The 20,249-nt window shown below is 41.3% G+C and overlaps 1 protein-coding gene across 4 annotated transcripts in view; it reads right to left on the bottom strand.

Moving 5' to 3' along the window:
- Positions 1–20,249, bottom strand: part of LOC126276318 (lachesin) — a 1,594,347-nt gene that overhangs the window by 504,327 nt on the left and 1,069,771 nt on the right. For all 4 annotated transcript variants that reach the window (XM_049977266.1, XM_049977267.1, XM_049977269.1 and 1 more), the window contains exon 4: positions 11,175–11,278. In XM_049977266.1, coding sequence (XP_049833223.1) covers positions 11,175–11,278 — 104 coding nt within the window. The remainder of the gene's footprint in view (positions 1–11,174; positions 11,279–20,249) is intronic.

Genomic DNA, 20,249 nt, shown 5'->3' with positions numbered 1-20,249 from the left:
GTGGGATACTTGGGTATTGGAGTAGTGCTAGTTAGTGTAAGAGAAACATGAAACTAACGAAATTTATTATATATTTTGCTAAAATTCTGAGAAATTCACAATGGCACTTTTAGTTATGAACTGAATAAGTTATTTCCGAGTTCTTTTCGGAATGTGAAATTACCTCTTAAGGATAAGATTCGCTAATGAAATTTAAATACAAAGTTTAAGATTGTTATTGATTTGGCAGAATGGCTGGGAGCCGCGCCTACTCAACTTGAATAATTATCTGTTAGAATGTTTCTAGGTATGGTCGAAGCTGTCGTATGTGAAATGCAGTGAAGTGTACTGTTGTGGAGGAAATTTGGGGCTCACAAGAGCTGTAGTGCACAATACCGTAAGCTGCGATGACTCCTGTCTGCGCCGCTCGCTGCTGACAAATAAGATAACTCTCGTTCTATCTGGACTGACCTTCACCAATCAAACTCTCCCTATGCCTTGTGTCTTGATGAAGTCAAGGACTCCTATTCGCCCCTAGTCTAACTATTGGCGTGGTACACCGGTCAGATAACCAGTCCACCTCGATGCCACTCAAAAATTCGCTCGCAGGTGTTTACTAAAACTCTGTCCGTTTACACGGGACAATAAGTTTGGTAGCCAACTCAGTGAACTACGCTTAATCGCAAGGACTCAATATAGTCGGACTATAATTTGCTCTCGACAGAGGTGTTCTTCCAGTGAAGTACTGAGGAGAGACTTGTTCCTTGCTCTTTGAGTACACGTACGAGCGCGCACTCTCTCGTTATGTGTTCTCGCTCCAAGAGCGACAATGGAACGGCCTCTCTCCATGCCAGACGTGAAGGGGTATATCTTCCGGTCTCTTCCATTACTCCTTCAGCTCAAGGTGTCTGGAATCTGGCCTGCCATTGCTCTTCTAAAACGGGAGAATGACGTTTCGTTGAAGGTGACCAGTCCGAAATCTGTAGTATCGGCGTTTGGCGTTTGTTGTCTCCCTGTGAAAATCTCTGAAACCGTGCTATGTTGTAAAGAATGCGTAGGCTGGGAGCTCCTACACAATGTAGCGGAATTTGCTTTTAAGCCGAACACGGGGTCGTTCCTCCTTTCCCTCGGGCGAATGCTGTCCGCTCCACGGGCGGCCATCGGCCGACGTAGATGGGTTGGCACTGGCCTCCTGGGGTGCGGTTCCCTCTCTCGAACTAAAAGGTCCTGTGATCGTCGTGTTTGGAATGTATGTGTGTACGCCAGCCTCGAGTATTTCAACCACTGTGCGCACTTGCGATTTATTAGTTATTTGCATATCCTTTACATGAATTCATACAGCATGGACTTTATCTTATCGAGTTTCAGTTGGAATGAAGCATCTTGATGTGCGGAATATGATTGTGAGTGCGGAATATGTAAGCAATGAAGGTCAGGAGACCACGAAGTCTTACACAATGACTAAAATAAGAGGAAGGTTCGATAGTGGGATTAAAACTAAAAATTAAAGGATATCAATTATAAGATTTGCTGTTAACATTGCTAACCTCAGTAAAAGTGAAGAAGAATTATAAGATCTACTACATGGAGTGAACTGTGTAATAAGTACAGAATATGGACTGAGAGTAAATCGAAGAAAGGTGAAAGTAATGCAAAGTAGCACCAAGGAGAACAGCGAGAAAATTAACGTTGGAATTGGCAACCAAGAAGTACATGAAGTTATGAACATTCACTACCTTGGTAGCAGAATAATGTATGACGAACGGAGAACGGATGACATAACTAACAAACTAGCAATGAAAAATGCAAAACGGGCATGCCTATCTATAGGAAAAAGGGCAATCCTGGCCAAGATAAATCTGCTAGTGTTAAACATAGGACTCAGTTTGACGAAGAAATTTCTGAGAATGTACGTTTGGAGCACATCATTGTATGATAGTGAAACGTCGACTGTGGGAAAACCGAAAAAGAAGAAGCATTTAAGATGTAATGCTACGGTAAAATGTTAAAAGTCAGATGAGCTGATAACGTAAAGGAGGTGATTCTCTGGAGAATGGGTGAGGAAAAGTGTTAGTGGAGAACACTGACAGGAAGGAGGACAGGTTGATAGGACAACTGTTAAGACATCAGGAAATAACTTCCGTGGTACTAGACTGAGCTATAGATTGTGCAACTTGTAGAAGAAGACAGCAAGTAATTGAGGATGCAGGTTGCAAGTGCTACTCTGAGACGAAGAGGTTGGTACAGGAGGGGAATTCGCAGTAGGGTGCATCGAACAATTGTTACACCATGCGATCCAAGTAAATGTGCGGATTTGCCGAACACATCACTGATCATGAGTCAGTCGGATCATTCTGTCCTACCGTCGTATTTTTGACATCTGATTGATACGTGATGTCCAGCTGATTTACTGTTTCCTTGGAAACTATTGGTCTTCTCAATATATGCACCGTAGGATCGTGTACTGCTTGTATTCCTATTCTTTACCACGCATGCGCCGGAATTTACGTTGCCTTATTGGAGATACGATGACGTATAAGAGGCGAACAAAAAGTTTCCGTTCTGAGACCGTGCAGTCCAGAATCGGTATGCCTTTCTGACGCAAAATCTCCGTGAACGATGAGGCAATCATCCCGCCGATGTACCAAGTTGAAGAAGCCCGTTTGATATAATACCGTGTCCTGCTGCAACAGCCTGCACCAAATTCTGATCCAACAGTAATTATCGGCCGTTGGCTGCCTTTCTTTAAGTTACCAAATACTTGATAATCCAATGAGGAGTGGTCTGTAGAGAGATAATCTAATGTTTCCCACTGAGTTGGCGTAATTTCTGGGTTACGATATATAGGATATGGGGACTTGCGTCACATGAACTTGGAGCACCAGTCCACAACGTTGGTTCTTTACAGACAAGCTGCTTCATATACATTCTTCATTCGCCGATGAATGTCTACCGCTGTTTGTCCTTTTGTAGCCTACCAAAGAGAACAAGCACGTTGCTCGTGTTTGGACGGATTTTGCAATAACGCCTCCACAATTCACGTTTTCGCATTTACCGAACGCACGCCGGAAGACACGAATTTTACACTGATCCATTGAATACATGTCGTTGCTTATATACCTGCGTCGGTGTCACGCTACGTTGCATGTACACAGCAGCAACGCTATCAAAAAATGTTTCTAATTGCTCTGAGCACTATGGGATTTAACTTATAAGGTCATCAGTCCCCTAGAACATAGAACTACTTAAACCTAACTAGCCTAAGGGCATCACACACATCCATTCCCACGGCAGGATTCGAACCTGTGACCGTAGCAGTCGTGCGGTTCCAGACTGTAGCGCCTAGAACCACTCCGCCACCTCGGCCGGCAGCAACGCTCTCGAAAATGGAAGTCTTTTGATCTCCACCCAACAATGTCATGTCGTAACCACAATCAAGTCCAAATCCGAAAGCAGGATCGTCGGTGAAGTGAAACACGCACTACTACAGTGCGGATGCCTTGTAAGGAATCTCATTGGACAACGTATTTTTCTAAACATACTGTGTTTTATCTACTACTTTCCGTCCAGTAAATGTATCATTAAGACTTATTTTCAGGTGGTTTATTTATAATTTGGGAGGTGCAGGACTAGATGTGCTATGTATACAGAGCCAAACCTACGTGAAATATTGACGAATCCTGACCCGACATTGGTACAGCATCGAAACAGCTAGGGCGCAGTATGAAAACGTTATCACAGAGGTAGTCACAGATATATCCTAACAAAGGTTACTGTATTCTGCCAGCCGAGAAATCGTCACTAAGTAGTAACTTTGGCTAAGTCCTTATTAGAAATCGAAAGTGAGGTACTTTGCCAAATGCTTGAAACGAGAAAAAACTTCTAGTTACATGTTAATAGAAAGATGTAAAGACATCATCTTGTAAGAGTTACGTAATCGTTATTTTCTGAATCCATGTTCATTCTTGTTGGGAACACGAATAATCTACTAAATTTATGTGTTAACCGTTTGTGTTTTCGGATATCAGATGATGCCGTCGATGAAATGAGTATGTAACACAATTCTTGGAACATGTTCATCAATTCTTTCCTGTTTCTTGTCGATAACAATGTCAATGAGTGAGACCGTTTTTCAGCGACCAAAGGTGCTAAAGTTGATGCCAAACTCCTTGACTGCTGGAAGGCATTTGCCACCGTCCAGCACTGCTGTTTTTTTCTTTTTTTTTAAATAAAAAAAGAACGAGCTTACCAACAAAATCGACGGATATAGAGGTAATTTCCGGAGTACCCCAAGGAAGCTTTATAGGACCGTTACTGTTGACAGTGATGTAGTAGAAACAGTCGGAACTCCTCTAAGAGTGTTTAAGAATGATGCGATTGTGTACAGGGAAGTAGCAACGCCAGAAGACAGTATCTACCTGCAAAATGTCCTGCAGAGAATTGTTGAATGAAGCAGACTCCGGCAGTAGGCACTTGATGTAAGTAAATGTTATATATTGCTCATACGTAAAACAGAAATCCGCTACCGTACACCTAAACTAGTAGTGAAAAATTCGTAGAAACAGAATCTGTCGTAAAATATCTAGGACTAACTATCCCCAGAGCCGTTAAGTGGAAGGACCACATAAGACAAACAGTAGGGAAAACAGATGCCAGATTAAGATTCATAGGAAGAATATTAAGGAAATGTGACTCATCTACGTAGGAAGTGGCTTATAAGGAGCTTGTTGGAAATATTGTTGATCGTTGTTCATCAATCTGGAATCCTTACCAGGTTGTAATGATAGAAGAGCTACAGAAGATCCAACTAAGAGCGGCACATTTCATCATAGGTTTGTTTAAAGGGCGCGAGTGCGTTACCGAGATGCCTGAACAAACTCCAGTGGCAGAGGCTACAAAAGAACCATTGTGCATCGCAAAGAGGTTTACTATTGAAATTTCGAGTGAGCACTTTCCGGGAAGAGTCGGACAACATATTACTTTCCCCCACATTCATCTCACGAAATGGCCACAATGAGAAAATTCGACAAAGTGGAGTTAGTACAGAGAATTACCGACAGTCAATCTTCCCGCACGCCTTTCACGAGAGGACTCTCCGTCATACAATTTTAAAAGGCTTGTGAAGCAAGATGAAGATCTAGATATATATATATATATTACAATCGGAATTTAACATGTCGTATATAATTGTTATTTGAATTTATAGGAGATTGTTAAGTCAAACTTGTAAATAAATGTTAAAATTACGCATTTCGACATCAATTAACGTTTGACTTTCTACTCCTTTTTAAACCATTTAAGTAATTGGCAAAAGGATTGACGGATGCCTTGTGTCCTCTTACAATGAAACATCAAATGTGAAATAGTACATTCACCCCCATTCGGCCTTCCAACATGAATTACTTCCGGCGCCATTGAAAACTTAGGACAATTTAACTAAAGTACTTTATAGGCAACAATTCACAATTCTGTGAGACGTAATCAAAGAAAAATTTGCTAGCAGCGTAATGTACGTAGCCTACATGAAATACGTGTGCGAAATCCTTTCTTATTAAAGAATTCAATTTTCGGGTTCCACTCCTTGTACTCCTCTGTAGAAGTTTCAATTTGCTCCCATTCTGCCTTCCTGGGAACATTAATGTTATATTTTTTGACTCTTCTCGTAAGAGATGTTCGTGGAATTTTCTCATAATGCCTACACGTTTTCTATTAACCTCCACAGTGGAGCTCTCGCGCTGACTAAATAAACCCTGTGGTCGAACCTTCTCTCTTGTTAATCCCGCTTGATTAAAGAAAGCAGAGAGGTGAAGAACACTGAGATACGAGCGGACCGGTATTTTGTAGCCTTTCTCGTTGGAAAATTTGTTACCCTTTCTACGAACCCTTTTTCAGGAAATTAAAGTTAGGCCTTAGTTTCTCCCACAACAATATTTATGAGATTCTTCCATGTGAAATTAATTCACCTGTGGTTTACTCGGGCAATATCAAATCTTTTCTGTCGTTTTCACTCACTGTATAGCTTTTGCTTATACAGTAGAGGAAACATTAGTCTGTATATTTATTTCATGAATAATGATTTGCGTTTTATTGCAGCTACACTTTCTTGTGAAGCTTTAGATTTGTACACTACAGTTTGTCTGTTATGGTGGTATGAACAGCAATAAACATTAACCACACCAACTTTCAGCTCGCTTCTAGTAGATCGTTAGTTTGCAGCAAACGAATACGTACTGAAGCAAATATACCGTCTCAGGAAACTCTTTGGGCACTATAAACATGTGTATCTTTGTTAGGTTTATCAGATAGTGTAACGATTACTTTCAGTGGAGCAGAAACGTAGCTCTGTGGTGTGAAGGTACACTTCCCGAGGACCGCAAGAGAGGTTAAAACCTATTGCAGATGAGCTGCGCTGCAAGATGTGCGTAATGATTTTTCTTTTACTTTTATACCTCCTTCGCGAAGGGTTTTTCATCATTCGTATTACTTGCATTATTCGAAAACACCGAGGAACGAATTCCGGATTATTACAGTCACAGAATTTAGACTGTTTAGTTTTCATGAACCTTTAGTATATAACCACCTTACAATATTTCTACACGTATTCTGCCCATCTGCACTTTCTTGCTTCCCCTATAAGCTCTTTATATTCTCCTATACTAATTCTCAACGTGTTTATCAATGTCTTTTTATGGCTAAAATCATTTTAAGAGTTCACGAGCCGCGTTTCGCTAACAGTTCGCCAAGCATTATGGCGTATAGTATGTGTATAGTAACACCACCATCGTTTTCTGACGGTACTAAATAAAGTAACGACTATTGCAAGAGTCCGGGGAAGCAGATCAGGTCAGAGACGACCAAATACGGGTACATCAGGTACACGAAGAACTGCCGTTACGACCCTGTGTCATGTCCCAAACGTGAGTGTTGCTTGTGGTTGGGCAACACAGTTCGGGAAGAAGTGAAATGGTCCATTGGCATATGTAAGGGGGAATTCCCGTACTACAAAAGGTTATGATAGGAATAAGTATTCAAACGTCAAACATTGAGTATTTTACCACTTTGTCTTTTATTCAGAAAGCAATATCATCTCTTGATATACTTTATCTAAATGAATTATTGTATGCACCAAAAAGCCAAGGCTGTACACAAAGACAATGGCTAACTAGAACCATTCCGTCAACTTAAAAATGTAATTGTTAATACTAACTGAGCCGTTACCTACGACGTGACACGCAGAAGTCCACAGTTAAACGACTAGAGAAACTTCAGCTGCACTGCTACTACTGCAAATAATTCTAGATAGCCTTGCCTCGCTTTTCTCTTCTGTTGCCTCCGATAATACAAGCACCAATTTCCTAATCTGACTGCAAAGGACCTCTAGGAGCGTCCTGCTTCAGTTGTATTGTTTTCCCCTTCGCCCCTACCAGACCATCACATGGTGTGTTGTCGGGGGGCCTCTGGGTAGCCCAGAGCCGGAATGCGGTCCCCAAAGTGCTCCTCCAAGACATCACTCTCGTGCTTAGATGGGGTCGAACTCCGCCTTGCATAAACTCTTATCGAAATCAGAGTTATTTTAGATAATGGGAATGAAATCATCTTCCAAACCGGGCCATCACGGAACATCGCACCGATTATTCAATGATTGGACACTGCAAACCACACAGACAGCCACTGAGGGTGAAGAGATATCTCGATCACGAGATGCGGATTATCAGTCCCCCAGATCCGTCAATTTTTCTTGATGACGAATACATCCAAATTATAGTGAGCCTAGTCGCTAAACCAAACCATGCAGCGCATATTAATTCCCATCATGCCCCATGATCAACTACACAGTTTGAATGTCCTAACGCAAACCGTTCAGAAACTGTGACGATTTTATTTCATGTAGCTCTCCCGGTATATTTCGCACATCTCCTTCTCCTCCCCTCTCTTTCCATCTCCTCCCCCTCTTCCTTACTCATCTGCCGACTACCCTTCTTCATCTTCCAACGGTCTCCTCCACCTCCTCCTCCCTCTATTCCCGTCCATATCCTCCTCCCCATTTCTCTTTGGGTATCTCCTTCTTCCCCATCTTTCTTCTCAGCCGTCCCCACTAGCACATAAAGCCCGTGGAATACATTTCTGTACTACCTGCACAAAACACTTATCATGCAGGTTGGCCTAGATACCATGGGTTACCAACTGTTCTCAACCCTGTCCACATCCCTATGGGGGCTAGGTGGTTCTTACCCAGATAGTTCTTCCTTTACTGTACGAGGTGCCAAGGTCATTTGATAACCTGAGGGCTAGTTCTTGGTTTGTGGTTTCTCATGTGTGCAATCAGATTTATTACATTGTTTATATTATGTAATAAAACTAATCTGTAGTGTCTGTGCCTACACTACCCCTCCTCCCCCACCCCATTCACTTTTGATTCTCAGCATCATCCAACACCACAAAATGATAGTTTATATTTTATTTTCCTCAGTCCTTGGATTAGTGTCATGTGGACACACAGAATTTACTTCCTACATAGTAAAAAGTTTCTAAAGGAAGAGCTGAAAATAAATCAGCTAATGATTCTATATAATCATTTTGAAATGTATTGCTTTCTAAATTCAACATCATGCGTGTGGCATAAAAAATGTACGTCAATATGTATGTGAACGCCTAGAAACAGCCTGAAGTAGTAATTCTAAAGCTAACATGACACATCAGGTCTTTAACTGCAGCACACGAAATAAACGGTACAGGAAGCAAGGTCTTGTTGACTCTGAAGTATGAGCTCAGGTCGAGCTTCCATAACCAAACTGAGCTAGGTTTGCTATCACAATTGCAGGATAATCCTACTGATACAATGAGATGTGACACCGTAATGTATAAGTCGTCGCTGATGTTAGCATTGTTACCTGCTGCTGCAAATCGTTCACTTTACTTTCAAAAGCAAATATAGGCAACACAAAATTTTTCTTTTTTTACCCTTCTATTTTCCGTAATTATTGCCCAGAGTGAATGGATCGATGATGAGCTTCAATGGGAGCCATGGGATGTCCGCCCCAAACAAATACGACAATAACGAACAAAATTAGATAAAGTGGTGAAGTGCCAGAATAACTATCGAAAGGATCCCGGGGTCGATCCCCCGTGAGTTCCATGGTTTGTGTCCGTCACTTACTACTTATTTCACCTCTGATAAACTTTGTCGATGTGAAAAATGCCGAGTTACATCGTGGTTCGGAATCGACGTTAAACTGTAAGTCCCCATAACAGACTGGTTACGTCAGTTCAAACGTCGGAGGAAGGCAAGGGCATACCACCTCCAAGCTGGGTCATGTCTAGTAAAGCACTTCGATATTCAAAACAATCTTTGTATTGATGACTGCTTTAATTGCAGGTAAAGACTTGTACGTCTTAAAGTTCAGGAGCATAGCAGCGAGCATAATTTCATGTCTTGCACCATTTTGCTGAATGATGTGTTAGACACACTCGCATGCGCGCCTGTTTGTTTACGTTTGTGTATGACTCTAATTTATTTCTATATCCTTGTTTGATGCCAAAATACGTTGTATCCAGCTACTTTGCTATATACTCCATAGCTGTAGTGTGCATTTCATTGATAGAACATTTTTGACGAGTATGCCCCGTTAATGTAAAGAAGTTAATCTGAACTGAAGTGATGGATGCTTACAGAATCTAACTAGGCGGTCAGCCCACGACAAGAAGGCGTCGTACTCAATAAAATTAATTAAATTATCCAGAGTTTAGTTCTCATCAGTTCAATACCTGACAGCACCAGTAGTGCTTATAATACGTGCAAAATCGATACGACAGCCATGAGAAATAAAAATAAAATGTGTAAAAGCTAACATTCGAGGAAGAATCGGAAAGTAAAGGACATTTTTTTCTACCCTAGTGTTGCAGCTGAAACATTGAAATTTCACGATGATATAGTTTGAAGTTTGCTCTATGGAGGGTACTTCGTTTTCATGTGCAACTCTAGCAAGATAACCCGGAACTACGAAACGAACATAGTGAGCATGTTACTGTTGTCAACTTGTGATGAGTAGCTAAATGTGACTCGATATCTGTGAGACAGAGGGCATATATTGGTTGAAATTCACAGGGACATGCGTTTCGTGTGCGGGAACGACTGTATAGGCTGTGGCATTGTCTCCAGGTGCTGTGCTTTCTTCCAAGCGAGAAGTGTGTACCTTAATGATTCGCCATTCTCTGGGCGGCCGATAACAGCTGCAACCACGCGGAATGTAGGAGCCAGCAATTTTGAACGACCGGCGTGTGTGACTGAACCTTACCGCAGCAATTCAACATTTCCTATGTTGCGGTGTACGATATTGTTTGAGACACGTTGAAATTTGGTAAAGTTAGTGCTCGCTGGTTGCCTAAGAACCTGACAGGTAACAAGGGCCAGCGAATGACGACAAGCCTGGGTAAGCTTGGATAAATTAACGCTTTACGTCGCAGCAGGGCATGACTTTATCTAAGGAACCGTCACTGGTGATAAGTTGTAGGTATAACAGTATACACCCCAAACAGAGCAGACATCTATAGAGTGGAAACACGCAGATTTTCCAGTACGAAAAAAATTCAGAGTGACTCAGTCTGCCAGAAGTGTGCTTGTGACAGTCCGGACCTTGCACCGTCGGACATTCATCTCTTTAGTCCCATGGAAGAAATTCCTGGCCAGCGAGTGCTTTGCGACGGATGGGCGGAAGTGAAATCAGCAGTCCACAGTAGGTTATACTCCAATTAGACGGACTTCTAGGAACAGAGTTTATTGAAACTGGCACCACTACGGAAGAAATGTGTTGACAACGTTGGTAACTATGTAGAAAAGTAGGTAAGTTCATTTATGATTTTTTTGTTTTGTTTCCTATTAAAATCTTTGCCAATAAACTTATTGGACATTACATTCCGACCTTCCCTCATGTAATCTATAATTTGGCAAGATTTATTTTTATACTTGTTTATGCATTACAGTTACCGTTGAATAGAGAAGATTTGAAGGGTCTGTAGACTAATAAACTGTCAGCCATATTCGGTGTCGCTGAAACCTAATTTTTCCGCAAGAACACTTTTAATGTGGCTTCCATTACCAAAAATGGACTTTGTGCCAACTCTTTGCGGTCAGGAGACTTAATTTCGCAGAGTAGACCTAAATCGGGAAGCAATTGCGACACGGTAGCCGGGCTTACCTTATAGCCGCGCAGGTTGTCGACGACGCAGGCTAGCAGAGCGTCCCTGCCGACCGTCACCGTCACATTGGGAATGGGCTCCGCGAACCTCGGCAGCTGGGCCTCTGAAACACACCAACCACACGTCTCCTCAGTGGCGTGCACAACCCTTCCCAGCCCAGACATTGGGGCTCTTTCAAAAAAGCATTATCTGTTTATTGAAATTTTCAGTTACTCAAAATAATGCAGTGTAATTTTAATTAGTTTAAAAGAATTATCGCTACATTGTAGCGTCGTGTGAGCCCGCAGGGAATATTCCGATGCAAGAAAAGAGAAAAAAAAACACATTAAATATCAAGGTGGTTATAATCAAAAAGCAGCTATTCACGGAAGTTCCGTGTAGGCTGTAGTTATCGTTGTTGTTGTGGTCTTCAGTCCCGAGACTCGTTTGATGCAGCTTTCCATGCTACCGTATCCTGTACAAGCTTCTTCATCTCCCAGTACCTACTGCAGCCGACATGCTTCTGAATCTGTTTAGTGTATTCATCTCTTGGTCTCCCTCTACCATTTTTAACCTCCACGCTGCCCTCCAACCCTAAACTGATTATCCCTTGATGCCTCAGAACATGTCCTAGCAACCGATACCTTCTTCTAGTCAAGTTTTGCCACAAACGCCTCTTCTCCCCAATTCTATTTAATACCTCCTCATTAGTTATGTGATCTGCCCGTCTAATCTTCAGCATTCTTCTGCAGCACCACATTTCGAAAGCTTCTACTCTCTTCTTGTCTAAACTATTTATTGTCCATGTTTCACTTTCATACATGGCTACACTCCATACAAATACTTTCAGAAACGACTTCCTGACTCTTAAATCAATTCTCGATGTTAACAAATTGGTCTTCTTCAGGAACTCTTTCCTTTCCATTCCCAGCCTACATATTATATCCTCTCTACTTCGACCATCATCAGTTATTTTGCTCCCCAAATAGCAAAACTCCTTTACTACTTTAAGTGTCTCATTTCCTAATGTAATTCCCTCAGCATCACCCTACTTAATTAGACTACATTTCATTATCCTTGTTTTTCTTTAGTTGATGTTCCTCTTATATCCTCCTTTCAAGACACTCTCCATTCCATTCAACTGCACTTCCAAGTCCTATGCTGTTTCTGACAGAATTACAATGTCATCGGCGAACCTCAAAGTTTTTGTTTCTTCTCCATGGATTTTAATACCTACTCAGAATTTTTCTTTTGTTTCATTTACTGCTTGCTCAATACACAGATTGAATAACATCGGGGAGAGGCTACAACCCTGTCTCACTCCCTTCCCAACCACTGCTTACCTTTCATGTCCCTCGACTCTTATAACTGCCATCTGGTTTCTGTACAAATTGTAAATAGCATTTCGCGCCCTGTCACCTTCACAATTCGAAAGAGAGTTTTCCAGTCAACGTTGTCAAAAGCTTCCTCTAAGTCTATAAATGCTAGAGAAGCAGGTTTGCCTTTCCTTAGTCTATGTTCTAAGATAAGTCATACGGTCAGTAGTGCCTCACGTGTTTCAATATTTCTACGGAATCCAAACTGATCTTCCCCCAGGCCGGCTTCTACCAGTGTTTCCATTAGTCTGTAAAGAGTTCGCGTTATATCAGTCCGGTAGTTTTTGACGATATTGTACCCGTGTTACTTCTCCATCACACTGCATTCTGTGTCAAGTTTAGACACTTCAGAATCATTGCTTATCCAGTTTATTTTTACTGGCTTTCTCTTATTCCTACCACTAAAATCAACAACAAAGCTCTACCCTAATGAAACTTTATCTACATCAGAAACGTGGTAGTTAAAGCTACTTGTGTATCCAAATAATGAATGAGGCATAGTTCAGGACTACATTCCGATGTTGATTCCTCCCAAGTCACTACGAAATATTAAATTGTATCTGCTACATTCTCTGTGATAACTTTAGTTGTATCACGTGAAAACATCAAAAAAAGTTTCTCATCTGGCCCATTACGCAAGAATCTCTTCATCTAATGATCCCGGCATCTAGAAGGAATAGAACTCATTACATTACCAATATTAAGTTGTAACCATGTACAAACTCACCCAGTGAATCCATTTGAAATCCTCCTACAGCATAATCTAATATCCTAAATGTTCGCTAAGTGTACCTACAACACAATATTTCATATTAAAATTATTAAAGCATGTATCACCATCAGAAGCTACAGCACACATTGAGCATTTTACGCTTGCTAGAAATCTGTGTCCTCCCATGAACTTACGCATTAGACACAACACAGCAGTGTCGCGTGAACCCCCTGAAGATATACAGTTAAATCGTGTGATCACTGTGCGTGGAAAGGGATATTATGTCTATATATTTATCGTATGATGACACATTTTCAGTTGACGGATGTAGATGTTTTGTTCTACCTCCTTAGTTAGATGATGCTGAAAAAGACATCTGTCTTCAATTGTTGTAATTTCCATGTGTGACATGACCAAGAGAACAGCAAATGTTGCTTTTTTTTAACGGCTAGAAGAAAGCTATCGAGACACAAGGGGCAGACTTCTAAAAAACTCTGAAAGTGGGCAGTGGTCTAGTGTGCTTATGAATACTGAGGTAACACAAGACGCCACTAATATAAGAGAGAATGAATCTATTTGTGGGCAGAGTACAGCTATCTGAGCAACTGGACTGTAAGACGCTAAACCATTTTGTATTTACTTAAGCGTGTATAATTTTGTAGATAACTACGCTGAAGCATTCTGGTCATGGGCGGACGTAGCTTAAGGATATAAACAGCAAAGACTATTAGAAATACCACACAGAGTTTCTGATACCACATTGGAAAAGTGTGCTTTATAGCTGAAAATCATTTATAGTGCTGGGGCTGCGTCCGTAAGTGCAGCGAAACCTTGATTACGAGTAATTCATTGATTGGACCTGGAATATTCTAAAGTGGGTAAATGGTGTATATACGCTGACGAAAGCGGTGAATGAATGTTTGTACAAATGTCGGGATTCGAAACCGGGTCTCCCACGCATTAACCCCTGCGATGAACATTACGCCACCGTGCCACAGTGGCTTTGCACGACTGCACGGACTACATTAGTACGCCTCAATCCTAATTCTCATTCACGACTGAGCGCACTTGGTACTTCCCCGTAAACTTGAGCAGCACTGCAGAGGCTCTCTTCAGCTGTATTGGGATAGCATCTTGGCTTTGAACGCAACTGGGATCCTGCCTGAACACACGCACAGGTGCTTCAATCAGATGAAACTATAGGATGTTTCAAAAATGACCGGTATATTTGAAACGGCAATACAAACTAAACGAACAGCGATAGAAATACGCCGTTTGTTGCAATATGCTTGGGACAACAGTACATTTTCAGGCAGACAAACTTTCGAAATTACAGTAGTTACAATTGGCGCTGCGGTCCGGGAAACTCTATAGTACGATATTTTCCACATATCCACCATGCGTAGCAATAATATGGCGTAGTCTCTGAATGAAATTACCCGAAACCTTTGACAACGTGTCTGGCGGAATGGCTTCACATGCAGATGAGATGTACTGCTTCAGCTGTTCAATTGTTTCTGGATTCTGGCGGTACACCTGGTCTTTCAAGTGTCCCCACAGAAAGAAGTCACAGGGGTTCATAACTGGCGAATAGGGAGGCCAATCCGCGCCGCCTCCTGTATGTTTCGGATAGCCCAAAGCAATCACACGATCATCGAAATATTCATTCAGGAAATTAAAGACGTCGGCCGTGCGATATGGCCGGGCACCATCTTGCATAAACCACGAATTGTTCGCAGTGTCGTCTAAGGCAGTTTGTACCGCCACAAATTCACGAAGAATGTCCAGATAGCGTGATGCAGTAATCGTTTCGGATCTGAAAAATGGGCCAATGATTCCTTTGGAAGAAATGGCGGCCCAGACCAGTACTTTTAGAGGATGCAGGGACGATAGGACTGCAACATGGGGCTTTTCGGTTCCCCATATGCGCCAGTTCTGTTTATTGACGAAGCCGTCCAGGTAAAAATAAGCTTCGTCAGTAAACCAAATGCTGCCCACATGCATATCGCCGTAATCAATCCTGTGCACTATATCGTTAGCGAATGTCTCTCGTTCAGCAATGGTAGCGGCGCTGAGGGTTTGCCGCATTTGAATTTTGTATGGATAGAGGTGTAAACTCTGGCGCATGAGACGATATGTGAACGTTGGCGTCATTTGGACCGCAGCTGCAACACGGCGAACGGAAACCCGAGGCCGCTGTTGGATCACCTGCTGCACTAGCTGCGCGTTGCCCTCTGTGGTTGCCGTACGCGGTCGCCCTACCTTTCCAGCACGTTCATCCGTCACGTTCCCAGTCCGTTGAAATTTTTCAAACAGATCCTTTATTGTATCGCTTTTCGGTTCTTTGGTTACATTAAACCTCCGCTGCAACAACACTGTGTTCTAGGCGGTGGAATTCCAACACCAGAAAAATCCTCTGTTCTAAGGAATAAACCATGTTGTCCACAGCACACTTGCACATTGTGAACAGCACACGCTTACAGCAGAAAGACGACGTACTGAATGGCTCACCCACAGACTTCGTTGTCTTCTATATGTTTCACATCACTTGCAGCGCCATCTGTTGTTGAAAATTGTAACTACTGTAATTTCGAAAGTTTGTCCGCCTGAAAATGTACTGTTGTCCCAAGCTTATTGCAACAAACGGTGTATTTCTGTCGCTGCTCGTTTAGTTTTTATTGCCGTTTCAAATATACCGGTCATTTTTGAAACTCCCTGTATTTGGTTCCAGAGACCTCTTCCAAGTCTCATACGTTTCTGATGTATATTGCAGACAGAGGGGTCGAATGAAAATTTGTACCAAGGCTAGGGTTCGAATCCAGGAACATATTTTCATTCGTCTCTGCAGTTTGCACTCATATATATATATATATATATATATGTGTGTGTGTGTGTGTGTGTGTGTGTGTGTGTGTGTGTGTGTGTGTGTGTGTGTGTGAAGGGTCCACAGTCCTTAGATACCACTACAAGGTTTTTGTGTAAACGTACTGTAACAACATAAAGAAAATATTATATCGAATAACTTCAGTTTTTTGTAGTGAAAAAGAGGGTGGGTCAAGATAAAAGGGGGAATGTCAGTAAATCTGTTAACTTTGTTAAACCTAATACAATTAGAACTAACTACCAGTATCATTTAAGATGGCATTAATAATGCAACAAATGAATGGGTAAAAATAAATTAGTTACGAAAACACCATAAAAGTTATAAGATAGAAAATTATAGACTAGAATTAATTCTTTATAAAAAGATCGAAGTTTTGTAGGCCCATACAGTTTCTTTCATTTCTGCTCTGGGTCTGTTTCTTAGCACTTGCACTTATTGGTTTAGAAAAACAGTATCACCTTGCTGACATAATTTCTTTTTACGCTTTTGGCCTTCTCCAGTTTTGGCAACTGGGAAAAAAACTGCTTAGCCTCTTCTCCGCAAAACATCTTTAACTGCTGTAGGTCTGCTTACGTGTCGTAAGTAATAGGACGGATCGGCTAATGACGTTTGACGTCCGCCCAACCTCTCTGCTTTGGTTCGAGCCTCATTAGCGTGTCTGTGAGCAATGGAGCAACATAGTAGGTATGCTTTTGCAGAATATAACAATATGGTCCTACTGAATGGCAAAGATCACGGTACTAGCACAGCTGCTGGTTGCCTTTATCAAGATCAGTCTGCACGACGTCCGACTTCATCGCATTGTCTTTTCGCCACAATTACGCAATGGCTTCGAGGAAAGATACCCTCACCGTCATCGTCACTATGTTGCTCCGAGGCGAGAGCCGGCCGCTGTGGCCGAGCGGTTCTGGGCGCTTCAGTCCGGAACCGCGCTGCTGCTACGGTCGCAGGTTTGAATCCTGCCTCGGGCATGGATGTGTGTGATGTCCTTAGGTTAGTTAGGTTTAAGTAGTTCTAAGTCTAGGGGACTGATGACCTCAGCAGTATCGCTTAGAGCCACTTGCATCCGAGAACATGCCATACACCCGAATTGGAAGAGGTTGTATTGTATCAAGCTGAAGAGAATCCATGAACGATTACAAGGGTAATTTCTTTGCCTGTTAATGAGTGGAACTGTAAAACAAGAGATGTACTGCATCATGTCTAATCAATTCTTAATAAAAGTGGTCGCGTTACAAATATGTTTTTAAATGCTTCTAGCACGGAAACTGATAGTTTCCGTACATGGGTCCTTTTAAAAATATTACCTACTCACTCCCTTCTACTAGTCCTAGCAGTTAGTGACGGTAAGTTCTGAACACCCTGTATACATCATAGATGTTTGAGTTTTGAAAAAGGTCTCTGGAACCATAGAGGTTCATTTCGGTACAGCACCTGTGCCTGAGTTAGGGGCAGGATTTCTTGATTCGTTCGATGCTGAGGTGCCGTTCCAATGCAGTTGGAGAGCCTCTGCTATGCTGTAAGAGTTTAGGGGGAACAGCAATTGGGACTGAGTTGTGAGTGGGAATCTGGATTGAGGAAGGAGTCGTGCTAGGATAAGCCGTGCAGTTGTGCGAACCCTAATCTCCAGCTCAATAGACTGTGCTTGCGTGGCCCACTACGCCACCCAAACACAGACTATTGAGCTATATATAACTTGGGTAAATCATATTTATTAGACCCATTTGTATTCGAATGTATTCTTTCCAGTAATTATTCTAACGCTTTGTTTGCTCCAAGTGTTCGTTTACTTTTTGTTGTGCCCGTGCCTGTACATCGGATAATCTCTCTGTCTGAAAGTAATTGTTTATCTTGGCCTCTATTCTGTTTCTTTTAAATATTTCTTCGAGGAAGTATACATGGTTCTGAGCAGTAACATCAAGTCTGTTATGGAGGCTGCTAGACATGACTCCAGTGTAAATTAGAGGCGCTTGTTAACAGAATAGAACAAAGTTAATCTGAAAGCAATACTTCTCCACAATGGTAACAGATTTCCTTGTGTTTTGATTGCTCGAGTAATTAATGTGAAGGAGACACACAAAAAATTTATTTGTCCAATATTGAATACACAGATGGCGTGTACTTCGAAATCTCAAGCTAACTGCAGTTCTTCTTTGCATACAGCTCGGGTACAGAAGGCACTACCGCCTTATATGACACTGCGATACCAGAGAGGAGAAAGAAAAGAATATAATGCGAAAATTTCGTGTTTTCGGAATGAACTACCATGTGACAAGGCAAAAGTAAGGAAGGACTCTTTGTGGGACTTCAAAGTAGAAACTTCATGTTTAGTGAATTTTTCCTTATTTTATTGAGTAATGGCATGGGTACTTTCACAAATGCCTGTAAGAACTTCTTCACCAATCTTAGAGCAGAGAAATATCGGAATATCTACAAAAACTACTGAGATCGTATCACGTTATGGAACTTAACATGTCACTTGTATTATATTTCTTGAGTAATAATCTGGAATTCCTCCCGGATGACTGTGGTGTTGTTAATGACGAACATGGAGAACGGTTTCATCAAGATATCTCATAAATGAAAAACCGTCATTTAGGCATCTGGAATACCAGAGTATTGTTCGATTATTGCTGGTTCTTATAAAGTGACGTTGTTGAGGCATTGTGTCTCATGGAAAACCTGAAGGATATTTTTCACTATGATTTGTTTCTTTTTTTTCACTCTTACGTTACTCGTTTCTTAGTGTCTATTGTGTACTAACAGATTTCTTAGTGCTTTGTATTTCGAAGTCTTGTTGTGGGACGACACAGACTGCTATAATCATCTACCAGAAATCATTATTACATGAAAACTGAGGCGGGGGTAGAAATTCTGGAATCAGATATGGATTTAGGGCCGCATTGTCTAGCAAAAACGAGGCACACCTTTCCTGTAATTAAAAACACGATTTCTTTGTTGGCAAGTGTTTCTGTACGATAACTTCAGTTTTATTGTTAGGGCACGCGGTAATACACATAATATGGAATCGAACTACGACATATAGAGCAGGAAGGTAGTCAGTCTATTCCAACATAGACTTTTATGGAAACGTGAAGGATCTTATACGTTGTGTTCTGAAATACTAATCACCGGGTTTAATAATTGTTTAGCGATACCTCTCTCAGTAATGGGCTGATGGTATTAAGGAGATGGTTTCCCATACTCAAACAATATTTTCGGTCGTGATTCATATGTTTTAAAGAGTGGTTAACTGTATTTGTTGCGTTAACAAGTATTTTGCTAAGTGGTAAATACGAATGCTATACGCACAGACAAAATTTCGTAGCGCATACATTGGTACAAATGTCTGTTAATGAACATTCAAATAATACATTTTTCAAACAAACCAACAATATTTCCTAAGAGAAGAAATGCAAACCACTGTCATCTTATTTAAATGATAGTAAATTAGGGCAGATTATGTTTTTAGTTCCACCTCTGCATTACCTTTCTCTAATTTTCAAACCGTGCTCCTCTCCATTAATACTGTTTCTGTACAATATCAGGAGAATCTAAAGTTGTAACTTTAGCTCTAAATTTGAAGTGAAGGCATGTGGAGCCTATACTGAAAGCCCAGTCTCTCTTCTAACACTAATTTATGATGCACTATTGGCCACCAGGTAAAGGGCGCCATAATAAAGTCTGACAGCTGACTAGTATTGTAAAAGTACCTTAGGCTACTGTAGACTATCGTAAATAAGATTAGACTACAGTAGCTTTCCTAGTAACTTTGGTCTTTTGAGATAGAATCCTCGTTACCTGTATATTAGGTGTAGTGCATACCTATCGGGCGTTACTGTATTCCGATCTGTTTTTTGCATATGAGATCATTATTTTACTAAATTCCCCTAGAAACCGGAAGCGGTAAACCGTCTAGAAAGTGGGTGATAACATGTAAAGGATTGGGTAGCCTACGGACGTTTTCGTTCCCCCTGTCTGTTACTTAAAAATAAACGGTACTTGTAGAAAAACTGATATTGTCAATGTTTAATTAATGTTTGATTCGAAAATTGTTGATTTGTAACGTGAAATAGAGGAACGTTGTAGTAAAAATAAAAAAAATATTAATTTAACATAAACT

The sequence above is a fragment of the Schistocerca gregaria genome, chromosome 1 (genome assembly GCF_023897955.1).
Source record: "Schistocerca gregaria isolate iqSchGreg1 chromosome 1, iqSchGreg1.2, whole genome shotgun sequence".
NCBI classification, from domain to species: Eukaryota; Metazoa; Arthropoda; class Insecta; order Orthoptera; family Acrididae; genus Schistocerca; species Schistocerca gregaria.
The sequence above is the reverse complement of the archived record's forward strand: the minus strand, read 5'-3'. Positions and strand labels throughout refer to the sequence as shown.